The sequence below is a fragment of the Podarcis filfolensis genome (genome assembly GCF_964270895.1).
Source record: "Podarcis filfolensis genome assembly, chromosome: 14".
Lineage (NCBI taxonomy): Eukaryota > Metazoa > Chordata > Lepidosauria > Squamata > Lacertidae > Podarcis > Podarcis filfolensis.
Window position 1 is genome coordinate 6,369,660 of NC_139616.1, and position 13,259 is coordinate 6,382,918.

The 13,259-nt window shown below is 50.5% G+C and overlaps 2 protein-coding genes across 7 annotated transcripts in view; one reads left to right on the plus strand and one right to left on the minus strand.

Annotated features, from left to right (window-relative positions):
• The window catches only part of PIGB (phosphatidylinositol glycan anchor biosynthesis class B), a 14,771-nt gene extending 9,817 nt beyond the window's left edge, over window positions 1–4,954 (minus strand). Inside the window, exons 1-2 of one of the 3 annotated variants that reach the window (XM_083586509.1) lie at window positions 2,741–4,954; window positions 923–1,058 (exon numbers count right to left, since the gene is read on the minus strand). In XM_083586509.1, the coding sequence (XP_083442635.1) occupies window positions 923–1,058; window positions 2,741–3,212 (608 nt within the window). In that variant the 5' untranslated portion in view covers window positions 3,213–4,954. The remainder of the gene's footprint in view (window positions 1–922; window positions 1,059–2,740) is intronic. The other 2 variants (XM_083586508.1, XM_083586510.1) reach the window with 2 other exon arrangements.
• A 4,424-nt stretch (window positions 4,955–9,378) lies between these two features.
• Window positions 9,379–13,259, plus strand: part of RAB27A (RAB27A, member RAS oncogene family) — a 20,727-nt gene continuing 16,846 nt past the window's right edge. For 2 of the 4 annotated variants that reach the window (XM_083584633.1, XM_083584636.1), the window contains exon 1: window positions 12,801–12,921. The gene's annotated coding sequence lies outside the window, so the exon portion shown is untranslated. Of the gene's footprint in view, window positions 9,763–12,800; window positions 12,922–13,259 lie in introns of those variants that run through there. The other 2 variants (XM_083584635.1, XM_083584634.1) reach the window with 2 other exon arrangements.

The window sequence follows — 13,259 nt, forward strand, 5'->3', positions numbered from 1 at the left end:
ATTCAACTAATGTAATATTTTAGGGCCTTTGACAATTACTAAATTACAACTACTCCCACCTGCTGAAAAACTGAATCTTGTTCCACCCAAACCCACATCTCAGATGTGTCAAGAGTCATCCAGCTGGCACGTTCCTGTGGCAGGAAAGAGCCTTTTCCAATACCAGTTTGTGTCTCAAGTTCCTTGTATCTCAGAGCATGCTGGAGGGAGAGGGAAAGGAATGGGCAGGACTTCAAGGAAACCATCCAAGCCCCACACCTGAGCTTCAGGGGCCTCTGAACTGCCTAACGCTTCATGACAACTGACAGTCAAAATGGCCCCGTTGTGACAACATGATAAAATAAGAATCCTTCCAAGCCTGATCCTATTCACTCCAGGCAGCCTACATGCTTCTTCCTAGGCCTCCTCTAACCGGCTACCTTAACCCAGCCACAACATGCTCAACCACAGCCATGTTCCTTTACTTCATAAATCTACATCCCACTATCACAGAATTCAAGGCTGCACACAGGTAGTTTCCAAAGGGGCTCCTATCCAGGCCCTGACCCAAGACTGATTTCACTTCAACAAAGTAGATGCCCTAGGCCAGACTTCCTCAAACTCGGCCCTACAGATGTTTTTGGCCTACAACTCCCGTGATCCCTAGCTAGCAGGACCAGTGGCCAGGGATGATGGGAACTGTAGTCTCAAAACATCTGGAGGGCCGAGTTTGAGGAAGCCTGCCCTAGGCGACTGCAGGCAGCAAGCCACTCCTAGGACTGAACTTGGATTTACTCTCAAGTTGTGCAGCCCAACAGGACAGTCCAAAGCATGTTGACTTTATGCTGAAGCGAGTCCCATTCTGCTCAGTGGGACCTACTTCTGACCTGTCCTAACTAGGGAAAACTTTCACTTAAAATTTCAGTACATAAAAAAAGGATATTTGAAAACCATATGATGTGCGACTTCAAGTGACTGCCAATATTCATCTGGGACAAAGCTTGTCTGGACTAAGAAGCAGTTTAGTAGCCTCACCATGATGGTAAACAAGCACAGATAAAGGTTTTCCCCAACAAGAGCTGGAAAAAAGCAGATGGGATTAACCTCGTGTACAGTGGGTTTTTTACGGTTATGTTGTAATCAACTGCAAATAAATAAACCTTGGATACCTTTTGGGAGTCTTATTTCAATTCTTGCCTTGCCTCCAAAGCTGTGAATTGTTTTCTCAGTATCACAGAATCATAGAATTGCAGAGCCTGAAATGACCACAAGGATCATCTAGTCCAACCCCCTACAATGTCTTTTGCCCAATGTGAGGCTTGAACCCATGTCCCTGTGATTAAGAATCTCATGCTCTACCGACTGAGCTATCCCTTGTCAGGAATTCTAACATCCCTTAGTTTGTGGACAACTCTAAAACTGGCCTTTGTACCACAATCTTAGCAAAACAGAACCTTGATGGTAGAGGGGGGGAAACCTTGACTTTTCTCTAAATTAGAACTGACTTTCTTCTCTTTGAAGAGGCTGAAACAAAAGAGGCTCTTCAGAGATGAATCTACAGTCACATCTAAAGAGCTAAGTGAGCACTGAATCCCCCAGGCTCCTGAGTCCTGGAATTTTCCTCACTAGGACTCCACAGAAAGGGTCAGCTGCTGGGGCCCTGACTAGCAATGCTACCTTTGCTAAACTAGGAAAGGCTGCAATGACCTGGGGAAGGTGGCCTCAAAGGGGGGGACAAGGACAAAGTCTCCAGATTTGAACAGGTTTTTTTCCAGCAGCCATGCCTTTAATGGTTTCAAAGGAGAATAGAAGTGGCTGAGAGACAGCTATGACTATACACAGTAAGATGCCACAGCTGCCCTTGCTGTGCACTACAGTGGTACCTTGGGTTACATACACTTCAGGTTACAGACTCCGCTAACACAGAAATAGTGCTTCAGGTTAAGAACTTTGCTTCAGGATGAGAACAGAAATCATATTCTGGTGGTGTGGCGGCAGCAGGAGGCCCCATTAGCTAAAGTGGTGCTTCAGGTTAAGAACAGTTTCACGTTAAGAACGGACCTCCGGAACGAATTAAGTACTTAACCTGAGGTACCACTGTTCTGGCCTTCTTCTGGGCAGCCACCAGGGCTTTGCTCTGGCCACAGATCTACAAAAGGAAAGCACCAAAGCCACCAGCTCCTGCCCATCAGGTGCCATGTGGCAGCAACAGCGCTGTCATCTCCCAAGCATCTTGGTGCTGGAGGAGGCAGAGGCAGCAAGTGCAAAGTTCCTCCCTGCCCCCATCAAGCATCCTGTAACCCAGCAGGAAGTTCTCTTGCACAAGGGCCACAGATGTGAACAGGCATCACTGCAGCCTTGCGCGCCTCCCACGGGGAGTTTGTGCAGGAGACCTTCCCAAGGGATGGGGCCTCCTCACTGCCTTTTGAGGGACAAACATCCCAGGGGCCAAGAGTCCCCCAAGGGGTGGGAGGGAGGCTGGGAATGTGCTTCGTGCATGACGTGGCCTCTCCCTCTGGCCCTGCAGGTGCTGGTCAAGGCAGCTGGAAGGAGCCTCTCTGGACGTGCACGGCGCCGGCTTCCTTGCTCCTGGGACGGGCCGCCTCAAGCGTCGCTCGGCCCCTGCGGGAAAGGAACCACCACCTTGGAAAGGCCCCCTCCTGACCAGCGCCCTGGCTTCCTTGGGCCTCTCCCAGCGCGCGGGCCGCGGCTACTTCGGCCTCACAACAGCCCCGCGAGGTGGACCGCGGCCTCTCCTCACCCGCACCCCGCCCCGCGAGGGTCCCGGAGGGGGCGGGCCTGTATAGCGTCGACTTCCGCTTCCGCAGCCGCACCGGCAGGGTCCGCCTCCCGCCGCTGCCGTCGACCCCCCGCGCGGCTTCCATGGCGACGCCGGCGCGGCTCCAGGACGGACACTTCCGCCTTCCCGGGGGCGGGGGCAGCCTCCTCCGTCGGAGCGCATACGCGCCCATACGCCGACCGCTGCTTCCTCCTTTGCGCATGTGCGCCTCGGCTCCCGGCAGCAATTCTCGCGAGAAGAGGCGGGGCGAGAGCGCGTGTCCTCGACCGTCGCGCGACTTCCGGCGCCTGGAGCCGCACCGGTTGAGCGGCTGCCTGAGGGAGAGTTGAGGCGCGGAGAGCGAGACAGGCGTCGCGGAGGCCATGCTGGGGCGGCGAGGCTTGTCCTTCGGGCAGCTGCTCCTGGCCACGGGGCTCGGCGTGGCGGGAGGCATCTACATCTACCAGCCCATCTTCCAAGGCGGCCCACGCGCGGGAGGCCCTGCCCGGGACGCGCCGCCGCCGCCGCGGCAGGAGGAGAAGCCGCCTCCCGGGACCCGCCTCGGCTGAGCCGGAGAGAGGCGGCGCTCCCTCGCGGCCTCGACGAGGCTCCTTTCTTGGCCCCCCAGGACGGGAAGCCCACCCGGCGCACAAGCGCTGCCGAGAAGCCCCTCCGAAGCGAAAGAGATGTGGACTGAAAGTTGAAAAATTCAACATGCCGTAAGCCATGTGCGAGGGATCATCAGGAAAGGGGCTGAATATATAAACCTGCCAGCAGCACAGCGCCAAACCACGACATCCACAATTGTTGGAACAGCCAAGAACTGGGAGGGAGGCAGGTGATATCTTTGCTGCAGCTGTCACACTGAGAGAGACATCAGCAGCAACCACCTGGTGAGGACATCCTGCTCTGCGTGGGACTGACGTGGCTGGGTTGCCAAAGAAAAAGAGGAACAGGGACTTGCATACGTTGTTCAGCTGTAGTGACTGTCATATCACTGCCCTTTAAATTGTTATTTGAATATAGCAATTTAACATAAGGCCGCCTCAAGAACTTTGTTCAGTAGCCGGGGTATAAATACTCCTAAATAAATTAAATAAAATAGACCTATGGCAAGACAATGCTTGGAATGCCGTGTGCCGTTTTGGCTCACTTAAAAATGGATGTTGTGGAGTTGGAAAAGGTCAGAATAGGGCAAATGGAATGATCAAGGGGATGCAGCGACTCCCTTGTGAAGAAAAGTTGCAGCATTTGGGCTTTTTTAGTTTGGAGAAAAGGAAAGTAAGAGGTGATGTGAGGGAAGTTTATGAAATAATGCATGACACACAGAATTGAGTTTCTCTCATAACATTAGGACCCAGTGGCAGATTTAAGAAAACCAGAAGGAAGGAGTGCTTCACATAGTTAAGCAAGCTCACTCCATTTTTTTATTATTAAATTACCACTTTATCTTCCAAGGAGCTCTAGGTGATGCACATGGTTCTTCCCATTTCATCCTCACAACAGCCCTGTGCGGTAGCTTAGACTAACAGATGGTCACCTAGTAGTCCAACACGCTAACCATTACGCCACATTGGATGGTTTAAAAGAGGATTAGACAAATTCATGGATAAGGCTTTCAACAGCCTACTACGGACAACAGCCTTGTTCTACCTCTGTTGCCAGTGGTGGTGGTTTGTATTCTCATTTTGTATTTCTCTGTTGTGAAGCGCTCTGGGATCTTTGGATGAAGGGTGGTATACAAATTTAATATAACAACAGCAACAGTATGCCGCTGAATGCCAGTTGCTGGCAACTGCAGGTGGAAGAGTGCTGTTGTTGTGCTCAGATCCTGCTTTTCAGCTTCAGATTTGGGGCCTCTGGACTAGGTGGGCCCCTTTGGCCTGACCCTGATGCAGCCAGACTCTTTGGCTTCCCCTCTGGGCTAAAGTGAGCCGAACTCACAGTTGTGCATATCTGGGGGAACTTTGGAGAGAGAACTTAGGAATCCATGAGGGTGGCCGGCCGCCAGAGGGCACCAGAGCTGCAAGAGTTGTGGCAGCTGCTGTGTGGTTGAGACAGTGGCTACAGAGCTGCTTTTGTAGAGCCTGTTGTAGCAAAACAAATCCAGAACCCTTGGGGGACAACTTAAGGGTGAGCACATGACCCAAGAAAGCCTTCACTCATCCTTCAGGCACTGCCTTGCGGGGGAGGGAAGCTTCAGCCTCTTAAGTCAGTCATAGGCAACCTTGGCCTGCCAGATGTTTTGGGACTACAATTCCCACCATCCCTGACCACTAGTCCTGTTAGGGATCATGGGAGTTGTAGTCCCAGAATATCTGGCGGGCCGAGGTTGCCTATACCTGCTCTAAGTGGTGCCTCCCCTTTCCTTGAAGCTGGTTTCAAAGGACCCCCAAATCTGTAGGGGGGTACCAGTTGTTTTTGTGGACATCAGCACCACCTCTCAGGTTTCTCCAAGTCGGCAGGCCTGGGCAGACTTCCCTGCCAGCCCCTGTGAGCTCACTGGGACTGACTGCCTAGTAGGTAAACAGGGGAGCAAGTTGGCCAGAGGAAGTGCAGGAGGAGATGCAGACCCTACAGAGAGCCCCAAATCTCATTCAGCTGTGCTGGCAGAATAAAGATGTGAAGGCCCATGGGGGAAATGGTGGGGCACTGTGCCATTTGCTTTAATGGACTGACCTTCACTGGTCATATTTTTCATATTTAATCATTTTTATTTTCTTGATTGCTGTGTCTTTTAAAACATATGCTGCCTTGGGACTTTGGGTAAGAGGTGGCATGGAAATGCTTTGAACAAACCAACACACTTTCAATTTGAAAGCATCCCAGAGTGCTAATCTCCAAAGGGCGAGCTGTGTTGGTTTACTGCAGAACAAAGGGTGTTAAGGCTTGTGGCTGGCTTCAGCCCATGGAAGTTTATTATGCCATAAAGTTATTAAGTCTTTGAATTGTCACAGGATTCTTGGCTGTTTTGAGAGCATCAACCAAGTTCTTCATCTCCTTTAGCAAAATCTACACTCTTTCAGGGCATGTTCCAACCAAAGTTGAACATATTTAAAGCTGCAGTCCTATACCTTGGAACTCAGTAGGATTTATTTCGGAGTAAAGATGTATCAGGCTGCATTGACTGCAAAAGGCAAAGTGAAGCATATGCCTGCCTCTCCTGTTGGGAGTCCATGTGGCACAAAAACAATGCCCTCCCCAGTGGGACCCACTTTTGATGCCTTCTTGCTAGGACATTGAGAGTTGCAACCTGCATCAGGTAGTGCTGGTTTATTAAAATAGAAGCCTAGGGTTTGCTTAAAAGGAAAATTGGAAGAGCAAAATCTCACACTGGGGTAGGGAACCTGCAAACCCCTTAAGACATTGTTAAGCTACGATTCCCACCATCCTCTCTGCCCCTGATCTTTCTGTCTGGGGCTGATGCAGGCACTGGGTTCCCCACTCCTGATCTCATGAAAGACTAGGCCTAGGATCTTCCTTGTGTCAGGAGGAGAATTGGATTAAGCAAAAATAGCATTGCACCCTCAGCTTAACCCTGCTTCTTCGGAAGTGACTCCCATTGATTCCAATAACGCTTCCTTCTAGATAATTGTGTCTAGGTCCGCAGCCTTAAGTGGGCAGAAAGAGGTCAGTTCCAGCCAAGAAAAGTTACTGGTAAGAGCTTGTTGGCTCCTAGCAGCTTATTATGAGTACCAAAACCTGATGGATCATAATAGATTGATGCTGTAGACCTGCTTTATAAATTCATTGAGCAGCCATGATTCACAGCCCTTTTTCTCTGTTATGTGCACTGCAGCTGCATCCTTTGAAATCAAGTATCCACCACCTGGGATTTAAAGCACAGCAAAATGTGTGCAAAAGACAAATTTCTCTTGGTTTTCGCCTCTTGGTCTGCACATTTGTCAAAAAACCCTTCAGGATACTGCATGAAGCCCAGTCCATCATGGCTGTGCAGAGAATGAATGTTAAGAGGCTGTCCTTTTGGACAACAACAAGCACCTTCACAGTTCTTGCGTTTGAGGTTCAAGTCTTGCAACTCTCATCCATGCTGCTCCACACATTACACAGAGAAATCCACTGCTTTGCCTACCATGTTCAAAAGGAATCTGAGCCCAGTAAATGTCTGAGATACCCGTTTGTTTCAATCCCAGGTCACGTGGGCATCTGCTTTGCCACTGTGACAAAAGATAGTTCGGCCGTTGCGCAACATCTTGCCTGGTGAAGAGTTCTGGAGAAGTCAAAAGCCTGCTTCACTTTCGTGACAAATTGATTGATCCCAATAAAGACACCACCCATGGGTGGATTTTGGAATTTGTTCATAGCTGTCAATGTTTCCCTTTTTTAAAGGGAAATTCCCTTATTCCGAATAGGATTCCTTGCAAGAAAAGGGAAAAGTTGACAGCTATGAGTTTGTTTATGGGACTGGCATTGATTCCCCGCTCCCTTCTCATGTTGCTGGGTAGCATTTAAAGAACCCACATATTTGATCTAATATGAACTGTATGTATCTGTCTCATGGAGACTTTTCTTCCCCCACAAAAAAGAACAAATAGACTTTCTGTCTGCATACACACATAATTAAGGGGATAGAAGTAGAAAGGAGAGGCAGGAAAATTGCCGGGGGGGGGGGGGCCTCTGCGCTCTCAGTCCCAGGGAAGGAAGGGCCTGCTGGCAGTGCTACCTTCAAGTCAGTGCTCAAACTATAGGTGGGGAAGTAGGGGGTCTTTAATTAAACCCACAAGCCCCATCCAACTTAGCTTCTCCCAGTTTTAGCCTGCCAATATTTGGGTGTCCTGTCCCATCTTCTGCAGTGTTGCTCTTTTAATAGGCATGTCTTAAAAGGGTGTCTCTTAGATCCCTCTCTGGTCCCTCCATGCTGACCTTTGAGTCCACAGCTCTGGTAAAAGCCATTCCTCCTCACCCTCACCCTCCTTGCACATCAATTTTCCAGGTGGTTGCTAGGTGCCGTCACAGGACTGGTTGCCATGAGACCCAAAGGGGGTGGGTGTTTGGGGCAGGGCTGGGTTGCTGCTGCAGATTAATTTCTGTCACTTGGGCCTCTCTTGCTGCTTCCTGCTCAAGGTGGTTGCCTCATGGGAGACCCCCCCCCCCCCGCCTGATGCAAGCTTGCTTGAGATGAGCAGGAGGCCCCAGAGGTGCCTAGCTCCCATTTCCTTGCACTGTATTGTGCCCGGGTTGTCAACCTGGCTTGTCTCTGTGGTTGAAGTGGCAACAATATGTGTGTCTTCTGCTGCCCAACAGATGTTTGGACTAGGCCTCCCCATCAGCCTCTGCCAGCGTGGCCAAAACATCTAGAGGGCACATCTAGAGAACGTTGTATATTAAAAAGCTTCCTAGAAGCCAGCCAAAGATTTAGGTAATAACATTTCTCCCTTTGAAGGTTGCCCTGGTCCAGAGAGGTCTGCCCAGCGGGGGTTGATCCATTTGCAGCCAAATTCTAGGTCCCAGGCCTTCATCAGCTTGGTGCCCTTCTGTCCTTAGGCTATCAGGGCTGATGGGAATTGTAGTGCAAAACACCCAGAGGGCATGAGGTTTGCAAAGGCTGAAGGATTCGTGTGCGTACTTGAAAAATGCAAATACTGGAATTGAATTGTTTAATTATTTCCTTCCTGGGACTCTTTTGCTTTCTTTCTCTCTCTTTAAAGGGAAATGTACTTTCTTAGCTTATGACTGACTCATCATGGGCAGATGAAACTCTAATCAACCTTCAAATTCCTCTTGGGTGTTAAAAGGCAGGTGTGGCTCACTTCTCTACCAGTGGAAAACCACCCTCTTTCGCTAATGCTTGGAAGAAAAATTTAAACCTTAACGGTGACATCCGCCTTCTATAAATGGTTAGCATTTCACAATACATTATTGCACCCTTCTGTACACATCACTGAGGCCTAAAGAAGCATAGTTAAAAGGTGTTAAGGGAAGGCTGGACCTTGTGCATGCACACACAAGTTGTTTCTCCCATGTTATCCTCTGCTTCCAAGCTGTCCCAAAAACCAGGGAGGGTGGAAGTGGGATGAGGGAACACCTGTGGTCCTTCAGATATAGTAGGTCTCCGGCCCCCATCATTATCATCCCTGAACACTGGGCATGCCAGCTCCTGGAGCTGATGGAATCTGGTGTCCAGGAACCCCTGGAAAGCCCCAGAGGTTCCCCATCCCCACACTCTTCCCTACATTGGACCTGCTGTGTGGTGGCGAATTAACAGGGTTTTCATCCTTGCTGGAACAGCCTGTGGGATGGGCTTTAATGGGCAGGAGAGGATACCGTATATTAATTGCAAGAGCAGCTGCATTGCATGCTGAAAGTCCCAAATTGGAAGCATCTCATGTTGGTTGCTTGGTTTGTTTCTGAAAGCAGCGTTGCAGGGAAAAGCCTCTCTGTGGTCGGAGACCCTGACGGACTGTGCCATGGCAGGCTAGATGGGGCCTGTGGTCAGATGCAGCAGGGACGACCCTTTGATCTGCCTCGGTGGAGAAGAGGCTCCCTAGTCTGGCTCTGTTTCCCCCTTTTCCAGCAGACCAGCTGCAGGAGTAGCTCAGGCCCGCCCCCTCCAGCCTGTGCTGCTGACAAACCTCTAAGCCCCAGGGCTGGCCACGGCTGTTGTGGCACATTCCTGCTTCTCTGGGCAGAAGAAGGGCTTGTTTGCAAGCTCCTGCGCCTGGGAAAGGAGGCAACACCACAATATCACTTGATCAGCCAGCGAGGCCACATGACAAACAGCTGAGAGTCATTAGGGTGGGCTGGCAGGCAGGCTGGGCTGAGGGAGGGGGGGGCTACTTTGGGTGCAGCCAGACTAGGGGAGCAAAGGGGACCTTCTGAAAACCGGCTCCTTGTTGCTCTTACCTCCTCACGTGCCAGCTGGCTGCTTTCCATGGCTCTGCTACTGGACCACAGACCCAAATTCCATCTCTGCTTGGGGACCTGTCTGTAGGACCTGCTGGGAAGGTGGGGGCCGCTGAGCATCTCCTGCCAATTCCAATCAGGTAAGGAAAGGATTTCTTCATTCCTCCGCTCTCCTTTCTTCTTCTTCAGCGGTTTAAGCTCACGTTATCCGTGTGCAAACTACCTCACTAAAATTACACACCTTCAGTGAACCCGAACTTAGCTAAATTATTCCAGGGAATTAGGGTGAACTTCAGTTACGACGCCAATCTGCCAAAGGGGGGGGGGGAGATTTCAGATGGATTCAGTGAAATCCCCCTGGGTACGTTTCCTTGGAAGTCCTTTGAACTTAGGGGGTGAATGTGTTTAAGGTGGCAGCCCCAAGCCCTTGGGGGGATGATAGGGTGGGCTCCTTGGTTCTTTGGAGCCTGACCCAGGGCTCTTCTGTTCACATAATGTGTCTAAATGCTGGAGACTGGAGGCTTTCTTGCTGAGCTGACCCTGGGAAAGTGGGTTTCCTTTAATTTTCAGAAAGCGCATTTTAATCTCTAAGCTGTGCGGCCCCAGCTTGTTCTATATAAACGGGGCATGTTTAGGCCAAAGGAAGAAGTGTGAAAAAGAGAAAAGGTGCAAATGTATTCAGGTAGCTTTCAAACACTTAAAGGGATTTCTGAAAACGAGGAGGAAGAAGGTGTCTTCTTTATGCACAGCCAGGGTATTGTGAGCTTAGCCAAGCGGGTGCGTTGCACTACAACTCCCATCGGCCCCAGCCAGCACAGCCTTTTCTTCCATTTGCCCCTCAGCTGCATCCATCTCCAAAAGCTCGGGCGAAAGCACAGCAGCTGGGTCAGGCAAGGCTGCACTAGGACATTTTGCCGCCTTAGGAAATACTGAAAATCCTGCCCCCACCTGCATGTATGCATGCCGCCAACTGACCATACACTTTGGGCTAGGGCCGGCCCACCCATGAGGCAAGGTGAAGCAGCTGCCTCAGGTGGCAAGATTCACCGGGGCAGCAGACCCTGATGTCGATCTTCTCCCTGCAGCCCTTGTTCCTGATTTTCCTTCTTCACTGGTGGGTTGGGGAGCTCCATGATGGGGTTTGCCTCAGGTCCCAAAATGTCTTCCGCTGCATCCATGTCTGCATGCCACCTGAGGTGCCCTGGGGAGTGAAAGGAAGAGTGCAGCAGCGGCAGGAGGGCAGCGGTGGGCATGCTGGGCTGGGCCTGAGGCGGCCACCTTCCCCCCCCTCATGGGCAGGGTGGCTGGCCCAGCAGCCAGGGCGTGTCACTCTCCCACATGGGTAGAAACTGTCGTGCAAGGGCTTTTGAGCTGCTCCCCTCACTCTCTGTGGGGCCTGGGCAGGACAGCTCCCCGCCGGATCGTGTCCTTTGCCTTTCAAGATGGGCCATGGAGAGCCTTGTTGCTGGGTGGCTGGCCAGTCCAGACTCAGAAGGACATAATGCTCTTAATGAAGGGAAAGAGAAAAAGGCCACTTTGTTACATGCATTCAGCTCCCACCAACATGAAAAGAAATAATTCTTTGCTTGGGGATCATATGATGCAGCCTGGAAGTTGGCGGTTTGTCAGTTGTGCGCTGGGCCAGAGGCAGGTCTTTAGCCTTGCTGCAACTGCAGGCTGGGCAACCGCAGCACAGTTGTCTGGCAGGGTTCCTCTTCCTTCAGCTCCTCTGAACTTCACGAAAGCGAAGGGGATGTGGAGAAAGAGCTTGCGGAATTTCTTTTTGTTCAAGCCGTCCAAAAGCGCTGAGGGCCTGTCAACCGCTTGCACTGTGGGGCTGAATTAAATCAACCACATTTAACAGACAGAATAAACTATAAGGAACTCAAGCATTTCCCAGCTCATTTCAGGCTGTTTGGCTGGCTGTCAAGGTGAGGTGCAACCTGGAATTGGGGAGAAGCTGCTTCGGAAGGAGAAGGTCTCCAGCTTTGATCCCTGGAAGCATCTCCAGCCCAAAGGCTCAGTCATAGGAGAGGCTTCTCTGCCTGAAGCTGTTGTTGTTGTTGTTGTTGTTGAACACCCCACCCATCTGGCTGGGTTTCCCCAGCCATTCTGAGCAGCTCTCAACAGGAGCAGGCAGGAGTCTGAAGGGTGGGCCGAGGAGGCAAGGGGGCAGGAGGATGATCCAGGGGTAAGGGTCAGTGATTTGTGAGGTTCGGTGCCACCTGTGAAGCAGGGGGAAGAGGGGCAGTCGGAGAGGACAGAAGAGGAGGTGGAGGAAGAGTTGCAGGAAGGTGAAGAGGTGGAAAAGATTCCCAGGGAGAGTCGGGGAGAATCTCCTTTGTCCCCTGGTATCTTCAAGGATAAGGAGGAGCTAAAAGCGACAGGAGCTGCTGGAGCTGCTTTCATGTGGTACATCGGAAGAGGGGAGTTAAATGTCCTGATGGAGGCATGGTTGTGCTGTTGCACAAACTGTTTAAGGACTCAGCTATACAGCTGCAAATAAAACGTTTTGAATGTGTTGTAAAGTGCAATATACAGAGGGCGGGCGATTTTGAGCCAAAGCAAATTCAATGCATTTTTTCAAAACGGTTTTGAAAAAGCATTTTCACAACGTTTTTAACATGTGTGTAGATTCCACCTTGGTTGGAGGACAAGTCTGAAGATGGAGATGCCTATCTAGCTATTTCGCACGAGTGGTGCATGTAATTCTTGCACCTTAGGAGCTGACGTAATTGAGTACTTTGCCAATAAAAAACTAGACTTCCCAATTGCATGTCCTCACTGGGGGCTGGGTGTGCTCAGGATAGAAGCCCCGGGGAATCACTGCCTGTCTAAGTAGACAAAGATGCCCTATAAACTTGCCTTACAGCCAGAGTTTATGCCAAGTCTAAGAGAGGACCAAAGCCCTGGGGGAAAGGATGGGAAGCAAACAAAACTTTTGAGCAAGGGCAGAAGCCCGTAGGACCCCCCCAATCTCTTGTTATATGAGCTCATTAAATCCCTTAGAGTGCAAATCCCCCTGGTTTTTGTTCACTCTGGTGAAATTTGTAGCAATTATATACAACATTCCCTTTTGACACAAAAATGTTCCGTAAAGCCTTGCATGAAATATCCACCCCGGCAGTTAATAAGCGCTACCCATTTCCTTGCTTCAGAGATTTCTGTATCATTAACTGCTAACAAGTCATTTTCAAACATCCACATCCAAACAGGGAAACGCACTTAGAGGGTCACCTGGGCATTGAAGAAAAGGCACTGGTGGCTTCAGCGATAAAAGAGCCATCCTTTGTTGCCAGGTAAGTTGTGTCCAAGAATCAAGGCGAGGGAAACAACAAGGACTTTTTTCTGAGATAAAAAGCAAGAATCCTAGCGAGACTAAACAAATACGACTTGTAGGCCTGGCAATTCCTGGTCTTTTTAAATGGACTGAATCCCTCCAGCTGGCTGTGACTGACAGCTGCCTTAAAGGGAAACTCCCTACTAAATCACCACCACAGGATCCAGGGCCAAGGGCTCTGGGCTACAGGCGTTTCTGCTCTGGAGACGCCTGGAGGTGAGCTGAACAGGAAAACGCCTAATGCCTGTGATCAAACTGATTTGACAAGAAGGAAAACCACACTGTTTGTTTTAGTGG